The 13,336-nt window shown below is 49.3% G+C and overlaps 2 protein-coding genes across 3 annotated transcripts in view; both read left to right on the top strand.

Moving 5' to 3' along the window:
• Positions 1 to 2,912, top strand: part of AIFM1 (apoptosis inducing factor mitochondria associated 1) — a 33,257-nt gene extending 30,345 nt beyond the window's left edge. For both annotated transcript variants that reach the window (XM_027054233.2, XM_027054232.2), the window contains exons 14-16: positions 54 to 178; positions 2,121 to 2,317; positions 2,657 to 2,912. In XM_027054233.2, coding sequence (XP_026910034.1) covers positions 54 to 178; positions 2,121 to 2,317; positions 2,657 to 2,728 — 394 coding nt within the window. In that variant the 3' untranslated portion in view covers positions 2,729 to 2,912. The remainder of the gene's footprint in view (positions 1 to 53; positions 179 to 2,120; positions 2,318 to 2,656) is intronic.
• Positions 2,913 to 10,690: 7,778 nt separating this feature from the next.
• ELF4 (E74 like ETS transcription factor 4) overlaps positions 10,691 to 13,336 on the top strand; it is a 50,063-nt gene continuing 47,417 nt past the window's right edge. Inside the window, exon 1 of the mRNA XM_027054395.2 lies at positions 10,691 to 10,824. The gene's annotated coding sequence lies outside the window, so the exon portion shown is untranslated. The remainder of the gene's footprint in view (positions 10,825 to 13,336) is intronic.

Here is a 13,336-nt window from a genome sequence, read left to right as displayed (position 1 = left end):
TGTCATTCTTTGCAGCCCCTTGACAAAATACCCTCTTGTCTCTCTTTCCTTAGGAGTGATTTGGGCCCCGATGTTGGCTACGAAGCTATTGGTCTTGTGGACAGTAGTTTGCCCACAGTTGGTGTGTTTGCAAAAGCAACTGCACAAGACAACCCAAAATCTGCCACAGAGCAGTCAGGTAAGGAAGCCCAACTACTTCTCTTGCAAGAGTGTTGAGCAGCAGTGGTCCAAATTCTACTGAATAAGGGGTTTCTGTATTGACCAGAGGGAACTGTCAGTGGAAGCCTTTCTTCATGTTGTGCTTTAAAATAAACCATACCCATCTCGCGGTCCGTGAGTTCGAGCCCCGCGTTGGGCTCTGGGCTGATGGCTCGGAGCCTGGAGCCTGTTTCCGATTCTGTGTCTCCCTCTCTCTCTGCCCCTCCCCCGTTCATGCTCTGTCGCTCTCTGTCCCAAAAATAAATAAACGTTGATAAAATAAACCACACCCGAAGTTCTCACACTTCTGTGGTCTGAGAGCTGGCAAAATCAGGTCTCCGGGTCAAAGCGTAGACTCATGTTGTGGGTGTCTGTCCTGGACTCTGGACAGTGGCTGGCTCAGCAACTCTTGTTTAGTTTGCCTCTAGGGGATAGGAAGCCCTGTGTGATGAAGAAAACCTGAACTTTTTAAAGATATTATTATTAGTAGTATTATTAGTATTATTATTAGCTTCCTACTAATCCAAAGAACCTTAATTTAGGCCTGAGAACCGTAGTTTAGGACCTACTATCCTCCACGGACCCTGGGTGGTGAAGAACTGGGCTGAGTAATTCTTGAGCTGCCTGTAATTCCATCCGTCAGGACTTACTGCCAGGTTTTCTTTAGATGGGAGGCATCTCTCGTGGAATGAACTTCTCTCCCACACACAACTCTCATTAACTCTTAGACCTATTCTCTCTGCCTTCCATGACCCTGGCTTAAGTTATTTAACCTTTGTGTCCTCTTGTTAGAGGCATTTCAAAAACAGGTTGCTCTTTAAGGAGAGAGCAAGACATCATAGGGACACGTAGGTCCTTTTTCTGTACAATCCAAGTGATAATATCCACCCGCTCCTTCATTCAGCCCTCCAGGGAAGTGAATCCAGGAGAGGGACTCAGGGACTTATAAACTTCAGATCACCACTCTGTGCACTGGGCAGTATTATTTGGAAACTGGTTGTTCTCAGAGGACAACACACCTCCTCCCCAGAAGGAAACACCTCCACTGTGGTTTTTCCATATTAAAGTGTCCTTTCCTGCTTTGGCCAGAGTGCCTCTAGCAGTACTGCCCAATAGACCTTTCTGCTATAATGGCAGTGTTCTATTTCTGCTGTGTCCAGTACATTAGGCACTAGCTGCATGTGGCTATTTAGCACTTGAAATTTGACTAGTGCAAATGAGGAACTCAATTTCACATTTTATTTCATTTTGGTTAGGGGCACCTGGGTGGCTCAGTTGGTTCAGTGTGTGACTTTGGCTCAGGTCATGATCTCCCGGTTCGTGAGTTTGAGCCCCACATTGGGCTCTGTGCTGACAGCTCAGAGCCTGGAGCCTGCTTCAGATTCTGTGTCTCTCCCCCCCCCACCTCGCTCGCTCTCTCTCTCTCAAAAGTAAATAAACATCAAAAAAATAAAATTAATTTTGGTTAAAATAAATTAAGCTTTAATTAACTTTTATTTATTTAATTAATTTTATCTAATTAATTTTAATTAGAATAGCTGTTTGTGGCTAGTGGCTACAATACTGGACCGTGCAGCTCTAGAATGTTTCTCAGAGGACAAGGGCAAGTCTTCTGCAGTGTGAAGAAATCTAGATACCAGGAAATATCCATAGCATAAATTTAAAATGAGATAGTAAGGGATGGAAGTTTGGGGTTAGACTGACCCAGTGCCCTGGAGCTGGCAAGGAAGACCTTTTGTTAGCTTTGTCAATGGAGAGGATCTGGAGAAGTCAGTGTTCACTAAGGGGGCATAGAAAAACAAATCATCTAGAAGCAGCTTGAATGAAGCAGGTATCAAAAGATGCTTGCCTTCTAGAATTTCCTAAGTTCATAACTGACTTTGTTTTATTTTGATTTTGTCTGTCGTGTGGGTTGGCCACAGGGACTGGTATCCGATCGGAGAGTGAGACAGAGTCTGAGGCCTCAGAAATCGCTGTTCCTGCCGGCAGTCCCACAGTCCCCCAGGCCCCAGCTGAAGGGGAGGACTACGGCAAAGGTGTCATCTTCTACCTCAGGGACAAAGTAGTGGTGGGGATCGTGCTGTGGAACATCTTCAACCGAATGCCAATAGCAAGGAAGGTAGGTACCTGTCAGAGCTCCTAGAGGAAGATGGGCAGTGTGGACCAGAAAACGCACTTGGGACTTCATCAAGGTGCCTTGCTGTGCATTGTCCACCTGGGTCAGACTGAGCCTGAGCAGAACAAAGGTGTAGCCTTGCCTCAGGAGCGTTTCTTTTTCACTCAGGACTTGGCTGGGTGGCCTGGGAGCTGTTACCCGCTCATTTGGGGTTAACAGAAAGCTGTTCCCACAGCCCTCTCCCAGTGTGATGTGGGGGCTGGCCTGGGCTGTCCCCATTGTGCGGGCCCACCTGAATGCACATGAAGTGAGTTAGTGACCCATTGTTACTCTCTCCCTCAGATCATTAAGGACGGTGAGCAACACGAAGATCTCAATGAAGTAGCCAAACTGTTCAACATTCATGAAGACTGAAGCCCCCCACAGTGGAATAGGCAAGCAGTTTGCTGTCCCTGACAGCAGTTTGGATGAGCATTTTTTATTCAGCAGACTTCCTCTGTGTGTATGAGTGTGAATGGTAAAATCTTTTGTGAATATTTCAGCCATGTAGACAAATTCTTAATGTTCACATCACTAAATAAAACCTGATTCTTCTAAATTCAATTCTTTTCTCTCTGAAAGGGAGCAGGTGGGTGAGGGGAGGAAAGCTGTGCATATTAGCGAGCAAGCACACTGGAGCTACGACCAAGTGCGTGATTTTCCTCAGCCTCCTGTTCCCTGCTCCACGCTCTCAGCTTTTTTCAGTTCCCTGAATGTCTCTCTTGCCCCATCCATTGTTGAGTGAGCGAACACATAAACATATGGAATAGACTCTGATTTACCCAGAATGATTCCTGTTATCCTGCTCAGAATTGGATTGGTCCTGCAAGGGGCCAGCAAGGTCACTTACTGCAAAAGAAACGGGTTCAGAGACCTGGCGCTTCATGGCTAAACCTGGAGACTGACTCCTTGAGGGATCGTGATCTCTGAACTCCATCTCTCAACTCCTCCGTGCACTGTCCCCCAAACTAGAACTCTGCTCTCTCCTAACCCTTTTTACCTAAAACAGGCTTATAGACAACACCTCACTTTCCTGGGGACATAAGTCAGAGTTTCATAAATCAACTCATTTTTTTACATTTCAAATTAGTTAACTTTTAAAAATCAAATCTTGGGGTGCCTGGCTGGCTCAGTGGGTGAAGCATGTGACTCCTGACCTCGGGATCATGAGTTCAAGCCCTATGTTGGGCATAGAGGTTACTTATAAAAAAAAAAAAAACAAATCTTGGGACGCCTGGGTGGCTCAGTCGGTTGAGCAACCGACTTCAGCTCAGGTCATGATCTCGCAGTTTGTGAGTTCAAGCCCCACGTTGGGCTCTGTGCTGACAGCTCAGAGCCTGGAGCCTGCTTCAGATTCTGTGTCTCCCCCTCTCTCTGCCCCTCCCCTGCTCATGCTCTGTGTCTTTCTCTCAATAATAAATAAACATTAAAAAAAATTTTTTTAATCAAATCTTATTTTTTTTTAATGTTTATTTATTTTTGTAGGAGAGGGAGACAGAGCGTGAGCAAGGGAGGAGCAGAGAGAAAGGGAGACAGAATCCGAAGCAGGCTCAAGGCTCTGAGCTGTCAGCACAGAGCCTGATGCGGGGCTTAAACTCACGAGCCATGAGATCATGACCTGAGCCGAACTCGGACGGCTGAGCCACCCAGGTGCCCCAAATATTATTTTAATTAAGAAGAAATTTTTACTACTTATAAGAGTCCTGTTATGAATATTTTTGTAAAGAGAAAATTATTACCAGCCTGGATTTTTTTCAATATTGGGTTTGCTTAAAGAGATTTGCAGCTACAACAAATTCCTTTCCAAACACTAGAACAGGATGAATGTCCACTTTAAGAATTAGCTGCACTACTGGGGCACCTGGCTGGCTCATTTGGTGGAGTGTGCAACTCTTGATCTCAGGGCTGTGAGTTCGAGCCCCACGTTGGGTGTAGAGATGACTTAAAATCTTTAAAAAAAAATAATTAGCTGCACTAAGACAGGTTCTTACCATATGTATACAGGTTTAGTGAAATACTATCTGATTGATGCATAGCATATCCAAATCCATATGTAGGAAACTTATCTAGCATCCTATGAAATAGGACTTACTATACAGTAATAATTGCTACTACAAAGATGGTGGTAGTTCTAAGATCCTAAAGCATTTCACAAATCATTTTTAAAAGGATCAAATTGTGGGGCTCCTGGGTGGCTCAGTCGGTTGGGCGTCCGACTTCAGCTCAGGTCATGATCTCACAGTCTGTGAGTTCGAGCCCCGCGTCGGGCTCTGTGCTGACAGCTCAGAGCCTAGAGCCTGCTTCAGATTCTGTATCTCCCTGTCTCTTTGCTCCTCCCCTGCTCATGCTCTGTCTCTCTCTGTCTCAAAAATAAATAAAAACATTAAAAAATATTTTTTTAAGATCAAATTGTGATGTATCTTTTTTTAGTGTTCTGTGCGATTTAGTCTTAATTTTTTTTGACAGTTGTTATCCTTATATGGAATGTCATTGTAATTCAGTTAAGTAAAATGAAATGATTTATTCATCTAGCCAGGCAGTAGTTGAGTGCCTACTGTGAGTCAGGTACATGTCAGAATAGGAAGATGGAAAAAACCTGGCTGCTTCAGGAACTCCTGGTGTCAGTGAGGAAGGCAGGCACATGAGCACAGAAGTATAATACGGGGAGATGTGTCCATAGAAAGACACAAAATTATATGGACACACCAAGAAGGGAGGTCACTCAGAGCAACCATCCTTAGTCAACTACTGCTGCTAGATCACTTCCTAAAGCATAACTTGGTCCTCCTAGCCCCACCTCCACCCCCCAGTTGAAGAATAAAATGACTCCTTGTCACTAATCGGATCAAGTCCAAAGTCTTCCATAGTGTTCCTGAAGCTCAGCCCACAGTGCCCCATCCAGCCTCCTCTCCTGCGGCATACACATGTATGCGGGCACACGTACACGTCTGGTTTCTTGCGACCTTTAAACTTTTTTTCATGCTTTTCACATCTGGAATGTCATCCCCATTCCCTTTTACTTATCCAATCCTGCTCACCTCTCAAGGCCCAAATGAAATCGCACCTTGGTAATGTGGTACAAGTTGGATTAGTGCCCATGCATGATTTCATCTCTGAACTCCAATTGCACCTTCTACCTTTGAACTTGATTGTTAAGTCATTCTCTGCATTATTAGTTCATTCCCTGAATTGATAGTAAGCTGTCCCAGAACAGAGACTTTTTTTTTTTTCTCAAAATGAGGACAGCGTGCCCCATCCCTCAAAACCCTGGCAGAGTCTTGAACAAGTTTTTGGTTGCTTAGTTGGATGACACTAGATAACAGGGCTTCCTGCAAAAATGACCCTCTGCCTTGTAACCCCTGTTCTCTGTGATCCAGGTTATCAGACACCCATCACTTCACCTGCTGCCGAGACTTGCCACATAACCCGGGATGCATTTGATCTGTTCAGGCCCCCAAGGATTGAAGAGATCTATTTCTAACCATATAGATGAGCAGTACCAGTGGAGTTCTGGCCCTGGACAGCTGGCCTGTGAGTCGCTGGGCCACAACACCATTTGGTACAGGGCTAGTCATGCCCCACAAAGAAGGGTTGGGGCTCTGCCACAACCCTGGACATTTGGAGCCCATCCTCTTGGCTTCAGTTTCACTTTGCCATTTTGCAATGCTATCTGATGGCACCTCGGCATCACATAGTGGTGGCACTGGCCTTTGCCTGGCCACCTGTAAGGCCCTCAGGAGGTGTCCTCATACTTCAGGTGGAGAGATGGACCTGAGTGAAGGAAGAGCGTCTAACTGGAAAGGGGTCAGAGTAGGCCTCTTGGTGGAGGATGAGGTCAGCATATGTGACTTTTTTGTCGTTCTAATCAGTGGGGTCCGTTTTGGAGACAAGAGGCTTAAAGCAGAAAGGGATGGGTGTGGGAATCCACAGTGACCTACTGCAGGCTGCTTCCTCGAAGGAAAATCAGCAGCTTCTCTAGAGACCCATTTATACAAAAGAACTCTCCCCTCCCTTCCACCACTACCCCCGCTCCTCTAAAGTTTGGCTGCTGCATTATCCCCTCTGTCCCTCCCTGACCCTACCTAAAGCTGGGCACCCTCACTTCCCTGGAGATTGTTGAGACTCAATCCCAGCAACTCGCTCCCTGGGCAGAGGGGAAGTCCTGCTGGGCCCAGAGGTGAAGTAGAACCGCCTCTGGCCTCTTTCCCAACTTATCAGGGAATTTCTGGCGGGCACAGACACATGTACACAAAACCACACACATCGACACACAGCCCAAGCCAGTGATGACGTTCTCTTGCCTGGCTGGTTCTACAGATGGGTGTGACTGGGTCAGAGTACAGGGAGGGTCTAAATATTTAGATACCGGACTGCCAAGCTCTTGTTGGAAAACAGGGATCATCTCAAAATGGACATTTTGAGAAAGAGAAATGCAGCCCCTGACAATCCGGGGCCAGCCTGGGACTGTGCGCTGGGCGGTGTTGTTACAACCTGTTACAACCGGCCTGGCTCTCACCATGAGGCCTCTGTATTCTGTTAAATGTAAATAGATTCACAAGACGTTAGCATCGTACAAGGCCACTCTGAGCATGGTGGATGGAGACAAAACAAGAGCACTTCATAATCATGTGTGAATTCAGACAAAAACATGAACGTTGCCCAAACCACAGAAATGACCAACACCCACCCACCCCCACACTGGCTAATGCGAGTGATTGCTGCTTCCTTGCCAATTACAGCTTTAGCCTCACTCTAGTCTGCCCTCCTATAGGATAAAATTTATTTAGGAGGCGCCTGGGTGGCTCAGTCGGTTAAGTGTCCAACTCTCGATCTCGACTCAGGTCACAATCTCACAGTTGTGAGTTTGAGTCTCACATCAGGCTCTGTGCTGATGGTGCGAAGTCTGCTTGGGATTGTCTGTCCTCCTCTCTGCCCCTTCACCACTTGTGCTCTTTCTCTCTCTCTCTCTCAAAATAAATAAACTTTAAAAAAAAGTATTTGTTGGGGCACATGAGTGGCTCAGTTGAGTGTTTAACTTCGGCTGAGGTCATGATCTCACGGTTTGTGAGTTCGAGCCCCACATCGGGCTCACTGCTGTCAGCGCAAAGCCTGCTTCAGATCCTGTCCCCCTCTCTCTCTGCCCCCCCACTTGTACTTCCTCTCAAAAATAAAAATAAACATTAAAAACATTTTTAAGTATTTGTTTAGGATAAAATTTATTTAGTAAGTTACCTGATCCTCGGGTTAGCCATGCTTCTTGACAGCATCCAATCCAGAGTAAAGCCCTGCTTCTTTCAACCCTCCCCCAAATCACCCAGCCTGGCCCACGTCCTCTAATAAATCCTTTCTAGTACATTTTTCCTGAGATACCCCATGGTTCCCCATGGTATGCATTCCCTGTCACTATAGTGAGCAGTATAAACCCAACTTGCCCAACCACAGGAATGTCTTGGTGGTCTCTGGCTGGTGGGCGTTAGCAATTTGGAGACAAAAAGCCAAAATACGTGCCAGAAGCCCACTACCAGGCAGAGACCCTCATGGATTCTGCCTCATATTGTACCTTCCCCAAGATGTCTCAGTGAAGCCTCCCAAGGTCTCCGTCTCACAGGGGAAAAGCCCACAAGTTGTACCTGATGTCTGTGGACAGAGGTGCCTGGTTCCCACATACTGCAATGCCTTGGCATTTGCCGTGCAGCACAGAGATGCTTCTGGAGGAGCACCGAACATGGGCACTGAATTTATAAATACATAGACTCATAAATGTATTTACTGGTCGGCTAGCAAACTTGTGCTACACAGTTACTGCAGGCCATGGTACGGGTACAATAGGCCCTGGAGATAAGACGATGAGTAATAGTCCCTGCCCTCAATGGCCATATAACCTAGTGGTGGACACAGGTCAACAGGAACGATCTGTGCAACACAAGTGCTGGGAGTACCATGTGGGAGTTCAGATCAGAACTTCATGATTCCTCACGTCGCTTTATTGCTCTGCTTCTATCTTGGTTAAGCCTTTCTTTCACTGACCAAATTATGGTTCTGCCTCCATCCTATGGTTGTATCTTCTCTGTCATGAAACATGAATATGGGGGCACCTGGTTGGTTCAGTCGGTTGAGCATCTGACTTCGGCTCAGGTCATGATCTCACGGTTCATGGGTTCGAGCCCCGCATTGGGCTCTGTGCTGTCAGGATGGAGCCTGCTTTGGATCCTCTGTCCCCCTCTGTCTCTCTGCACCTACCCCCCTCGCACGCTCTCTCTCTCTCCCTCTCTCAAAAATAAATAATAAAACATTTTTAAAAGGATGAATATATTTACTGTGCTTAAATGAATATGTGTAATATACTTCATGCAGAGGACAGAGCTGATGTTCTTCTTGCCCAAAGAGATTACACCTCTTTGTCTCCACTTTCCCTCGGCCCCATCATTTTCCTTCCTTCCTCTCAGAATCTCTGCAGTCTCCCCTGCTTGTTTTCCTTCTCTGTTTCTTCCTCAGCTTCCAGTAAGTGCTCCCTGCCCATGTGTTTTTCTCCCAAAGCAGTGGAGCACAGTGTAAAGAGCACTCCTGGATTTGAGTCTCAGCTCTGCTGTTCACTCCTGGATGACCCAGAGCAGCTACTTACCTAGGTCTCAGTAGGTTCATCTGTAAAGTGGGGAGAACAGACTAGATTATACCTCCACCCTCAGTTCTAACCTCCTGTGTATGGAAAAGTCTCTCAGGTGCTTACACAGGACTTTGTTCACCTTGCCATGGACTCAGTTGCCTTTCGTCTCTAAGATGTAGAGCAGATGCTAATGGGACTCAAATCTCTTGGTAAATGTCTCTCCACATTGCCTCTGCTGTCCCTTTGACTCAACTAGATTTACAGGTTTGGGGGTGGGGTTTTTTCTGGTGGTTTTTTTGTTTATTTTGCTTTATAGTTAATGGCTTGTGATTCTTCTTTGACCTAGCAAGTTACAGCCAGAACCCCCTAGGACCCCTAAAAATTGCAACTTGCCTTATTTACTCTCCATGGAGAGGTTGACAGCCTCAAAACTGGGATCCATGAAAGGTGGCATCCTTCAGCCCCTAAAAAATGTTGACTTCAAGCCCAGAATTTCCCCAGGAAGGCTTTATGGTGAGACTATTCTTAGCTATGCTCCTAGCAGGTACATCCCTACCCAACCATTTAATGGCTCCCAGTCCCCAACAAACACACCCTGCAGAGCTAGCAGGTGGATAGCCACCATAACCCAGGGCGGTCAACTTGATGCTGACATGAGAGCTCACAACACTACCCCCCCCCCATGCAATATAAGAACTGAGCCCCAAGATCAGCCTGTACACCCACTTTGTTCTTGGTCCATGGCCATCTTCACATTGGTTATGGCCTTGGCAAAGCCCTGTCCTGAAGTGCAGTATCAAGTGAGCCAGGAAGCTTGCAAGCTTTACCACCCAGCTTTTACCATAGAGACAGCTGGAAACTACACAGGGAAAGAAAGAAAATCCAGTACCATGATTTGCTGGGTGAACAAGAATGCTTAAGGATCACTGCTCCTCCAGAGGGGAAGTGGAGCTTCAGGTGTTTCAAAGGAGGCCAGCAGAGCCCCTCCAGCTTGAAGCCTACTCCCACCAGGCCCTGAGGCCCTCAGCCACCTTGTTGAGACTAATATCCCAAGCAACAGGTGTAGAATTCTGGTCTTCTACTCCAGTGGGAGACCTAAAACTAGCAGTACAGTGGGGGTAGGGAGAGGAGGGGAGTGCTGCAAACAGGGAATCCTTGGCCTCAAGTCACCCCCTCAACCTGGACTTGGGCCAATACCAAGTCCTAGGAAGAAGGGCCACAGCAACCTTTCAGGTGATCAGCTCAACTTCATGCAGGGGTGGAGGGCAGCTCAAGGTTCAGAGCACTCTACATCTGTCACCTTTGGTGGCGCAAGCCCTGGTGCCGGTCTGTTCATCCGAACAGGATGTCCCAAAGAGACCTCAGCTACTAGGTGAACTCCCGGCCCGACCCCCGACCCGAGGAGGCAAGGAGGTCCCCAGACGCCCTCCTCTCCGCAGGCACGCACTGTATGAGGTGGATAATTGCAAAAGAATACTTCAGTGGGAGTTTTGCCCAAGGTAACAAGCACGCAACTCCCCGAGGGCATTCCATGTGCGCCCCAGAAAAGCGCCGAGTGGCCGGTCTGGGATAGCAGCGCAGAGGCCTCCCGGGGACTCTCGCCCGCCACCCTTTCACAGCTGACCCACTGAGTGCTCCCCGGGAGTCCTCCCGGAGCCGCCCTCGCTCGCCTGACGGGACGGGAGGAAGGGGGGGGGCGGGGAGGGAACAGGAAAGAAGAGATTGAGGGGGAAGTTTCAAGGGGTGTGCCCGGGAGCGGGGAGGATTCTCGTGAGTCAGCCGAGCTGCTCGAGTGTGACTTCATTGCTTCCCGAGAAGAGGCGCCCGGGGCAGGAGGCCGCTCAGAGTGCAACAGCAGGAGTAGAAGGTCGGAGTCCCTGGCCCCCTGCGCGGGGCAGGACACGGGACAGAGCTCGGGGCTGGCCAGGTTGCTTGGGGCTGGGGCGGCGAGGGAGGCCGCGCGCGGGCCAGGAAAGCTCAGGGCAGAGGAGCCGACCTCTCCTCTTTTCTTCCTCCCGCTGGGACGCCAGTTCCCGCCGCCCGAGACGCCGCGCGGCGCGCGTTCCGCCTGCAGGTGGCGCTGCAGAGGCGCCCTGGGCGCACTGCTGGGGGTTGGGGGTGGAGCTCTGCCCCAGCGGAGAATCTGGGGTTTGGAAGGCGCGCGTGCCCAGAAGGGGCGGGGGCGGGGGGAGGTAGCGAGGGAAAGGCGGGAGGGGCCGCCAGAACCTCCGCGCCGCTTCCCGCCCTGCTCTCCCACCCGAGTGGCGGGAGAGGCAGATTTGACCTGCTGCGGTAGCGCCACAGCGTGGGGCTGGCTACTGCGTGCTTCTTAATAATCCCTTGGGCCACTTCCCGGGCCCCGCAGAGCTTCGGGCGGCTCACCTTCAGCAAAGGGATTGTGGTTTACGGGCCGGCTTTCCTCTCCGGGGATGGCGCTCTTGACCCGCGGGCAGTAGAATGGAAACTTTGAGTCGCGTCTCGCGCGTTGGGGGTGGGTTTCCCTGAACAGCCACTCTCTGGCTTGGCTCCCCTGAGACCCAGAATGCTTCGCCTGCACAGGGATAGACCCGGGCTAGGGTTGGGGCACAATCTGGGACCTGGGCTCAGCCTAGGTGAGGGGCAGGAGCTGAGCTTTGGGCTGGATGTAGGGCGACGGTTAGGGATTCTGCGCTCCACAATCCGGTTTTTGGCAGCTGTATAAGAAACAAACAAACAAACAAAAAACTAAGAGGCCCATCTGGGGCTCAAACTTGCAACCTTATTTTCAGGAGATAAAGCCTTGTATTCTACTTTCTTGCAAGGCCCTGAGCTCTAGAAGTCATGATGCTGCTAACCTTCCCATGTTGGTTCATGGTTATGTGGTGGCTCTTTAGTTAACATATTGAGAGTATCAAAGCACAAAAATAACCTGTGGCCAGACACCTTTAGGCTGACAAAAAAAAAAAAAAAAAAAAAAAAAGCTGTTGGGGGATCCAGCCTCATCCTTTCCAGAGGCTCCAGTGGCTATTCCCATGATACAACTTTACATATAACTATATGGCTACATTGTGTCTCCCGTGCGTGAGCATAAAAGCTATGCTCTGGGGGGCTAGTGTTTTGGGGGGGCCTCTTCTCCTCTATCAGTCAGTCCAGCTCCCCTGCTTTCAGGATGTCCAAAGCCATCTGAGAAAGTTATCCTTAGGATTTTCCATAAAGAAGAGGAAAGGGGTTTAAAAGAAAAAAAAAACAAAAACAAAAAACGAAGGATCCTAAACGTTTCACTGTGTTTCACTGTGTGCCAGGAGAAATACCGTCTGTCTCCCGCCCAGACCTCAGAGCCCGGGCCTCCTTCCTACAGGGCGGTGCCCAGCTATTCCTGGAAACCCCCTCCTTTCTACTAACCCCTTCCCCAAGGTGTCTCCTCCCAGAGCACGACCTAGGAAAAGTATCCTACTGTCAAACCTGATGTCTCCGTCCTCTTTCTGTCCCTAACCTGACCTGCCACAGTCCTCAGCCTCCCCTTTTTCCCTTGATGCCCTCGTGATGGCTTCTCCTCCCAGAACAGGGCCCGAGCTGTGACCTCTCCCTCAAGCCTGGCTCTGCGCCCCACTAGGTGACTGGGAGAGGATCTGATATACTAATTAGTGTTAATGTGATAATGGGAGTTAATGGGGTCACGTGGTAACCACAGGCCAATTTCTAGCCCGGCCTCACTGCCTCAACCCCAAGTCGAGGCAGTGGGGATGGGAATTTCAGGCTGACTAATCTCCACAGCCCGCTGGAGGGGGCGGGGGAATGGGAGGAACCGAAGCCCCAGGACGATCCCAGAGTGCTGGTGCCTCGGTTTCAGTTTCATCCTTGGCTGACACTTTCCTCCGACGAGTGGAATTGCTTTGGTTTTCCTCCAGCCCCTCTCCCCTCCCTGGCTACCCCCCTTTTGGATTGCTAGCTTCCCTCGGCCAGCCCTTCACTTCATGAGGGGAGAGATGGGAAGATAATTTGGCAGTGACGAAGAAAAAAATGTACACGTAGACACCCTCAGACGCACAGGCTCACATACCATGCTGCCTTGCAGACACACACACATGCGCGCGCATGCCCTCCACAAACACACTCGCACGCATGAGGGGACTCGCTACTCACATCTGGGAGTCAAGCTCACACGCATGCACACACAAACACACATACACACACACAACCCTCCTCCCCGCCATGGTTACACCCTCACTCACATCTGAGACACCCTCACGGACACACACAAGGCCCTACACAGAGGCCCATCCCACACACAGACCCACACACACACTCTCACACACAAACCAGCAGCAGCAGCCGAGCTGGATGCCTTCCTCAAAAGAGGGCTGGAAAGTTTGTTTGCTGCCAGCAAAGGGGCCTAGACA

Source organism: Acinonyx jubatus, chromosome X (assembly GCF_027475565.1).
Source record: "Acinonyx jubatus isolate Ajub_Pintada_27869175 chromosome X, VMU_Ajub_asm_v1.0, whole genome shotgun sequence".
NCBI classification, from domain to species: Eukaryota; Metazoa; Chordata; class Mammalia; order Carnivora; family Felidae; genus Acinonyx; species Acinonyx jubatus.
The sequence above is the reverse complement of the archived record's forward strand: the minus strand, read 5'-3'. Positions and strand labels throughout refer to the sequence as shown.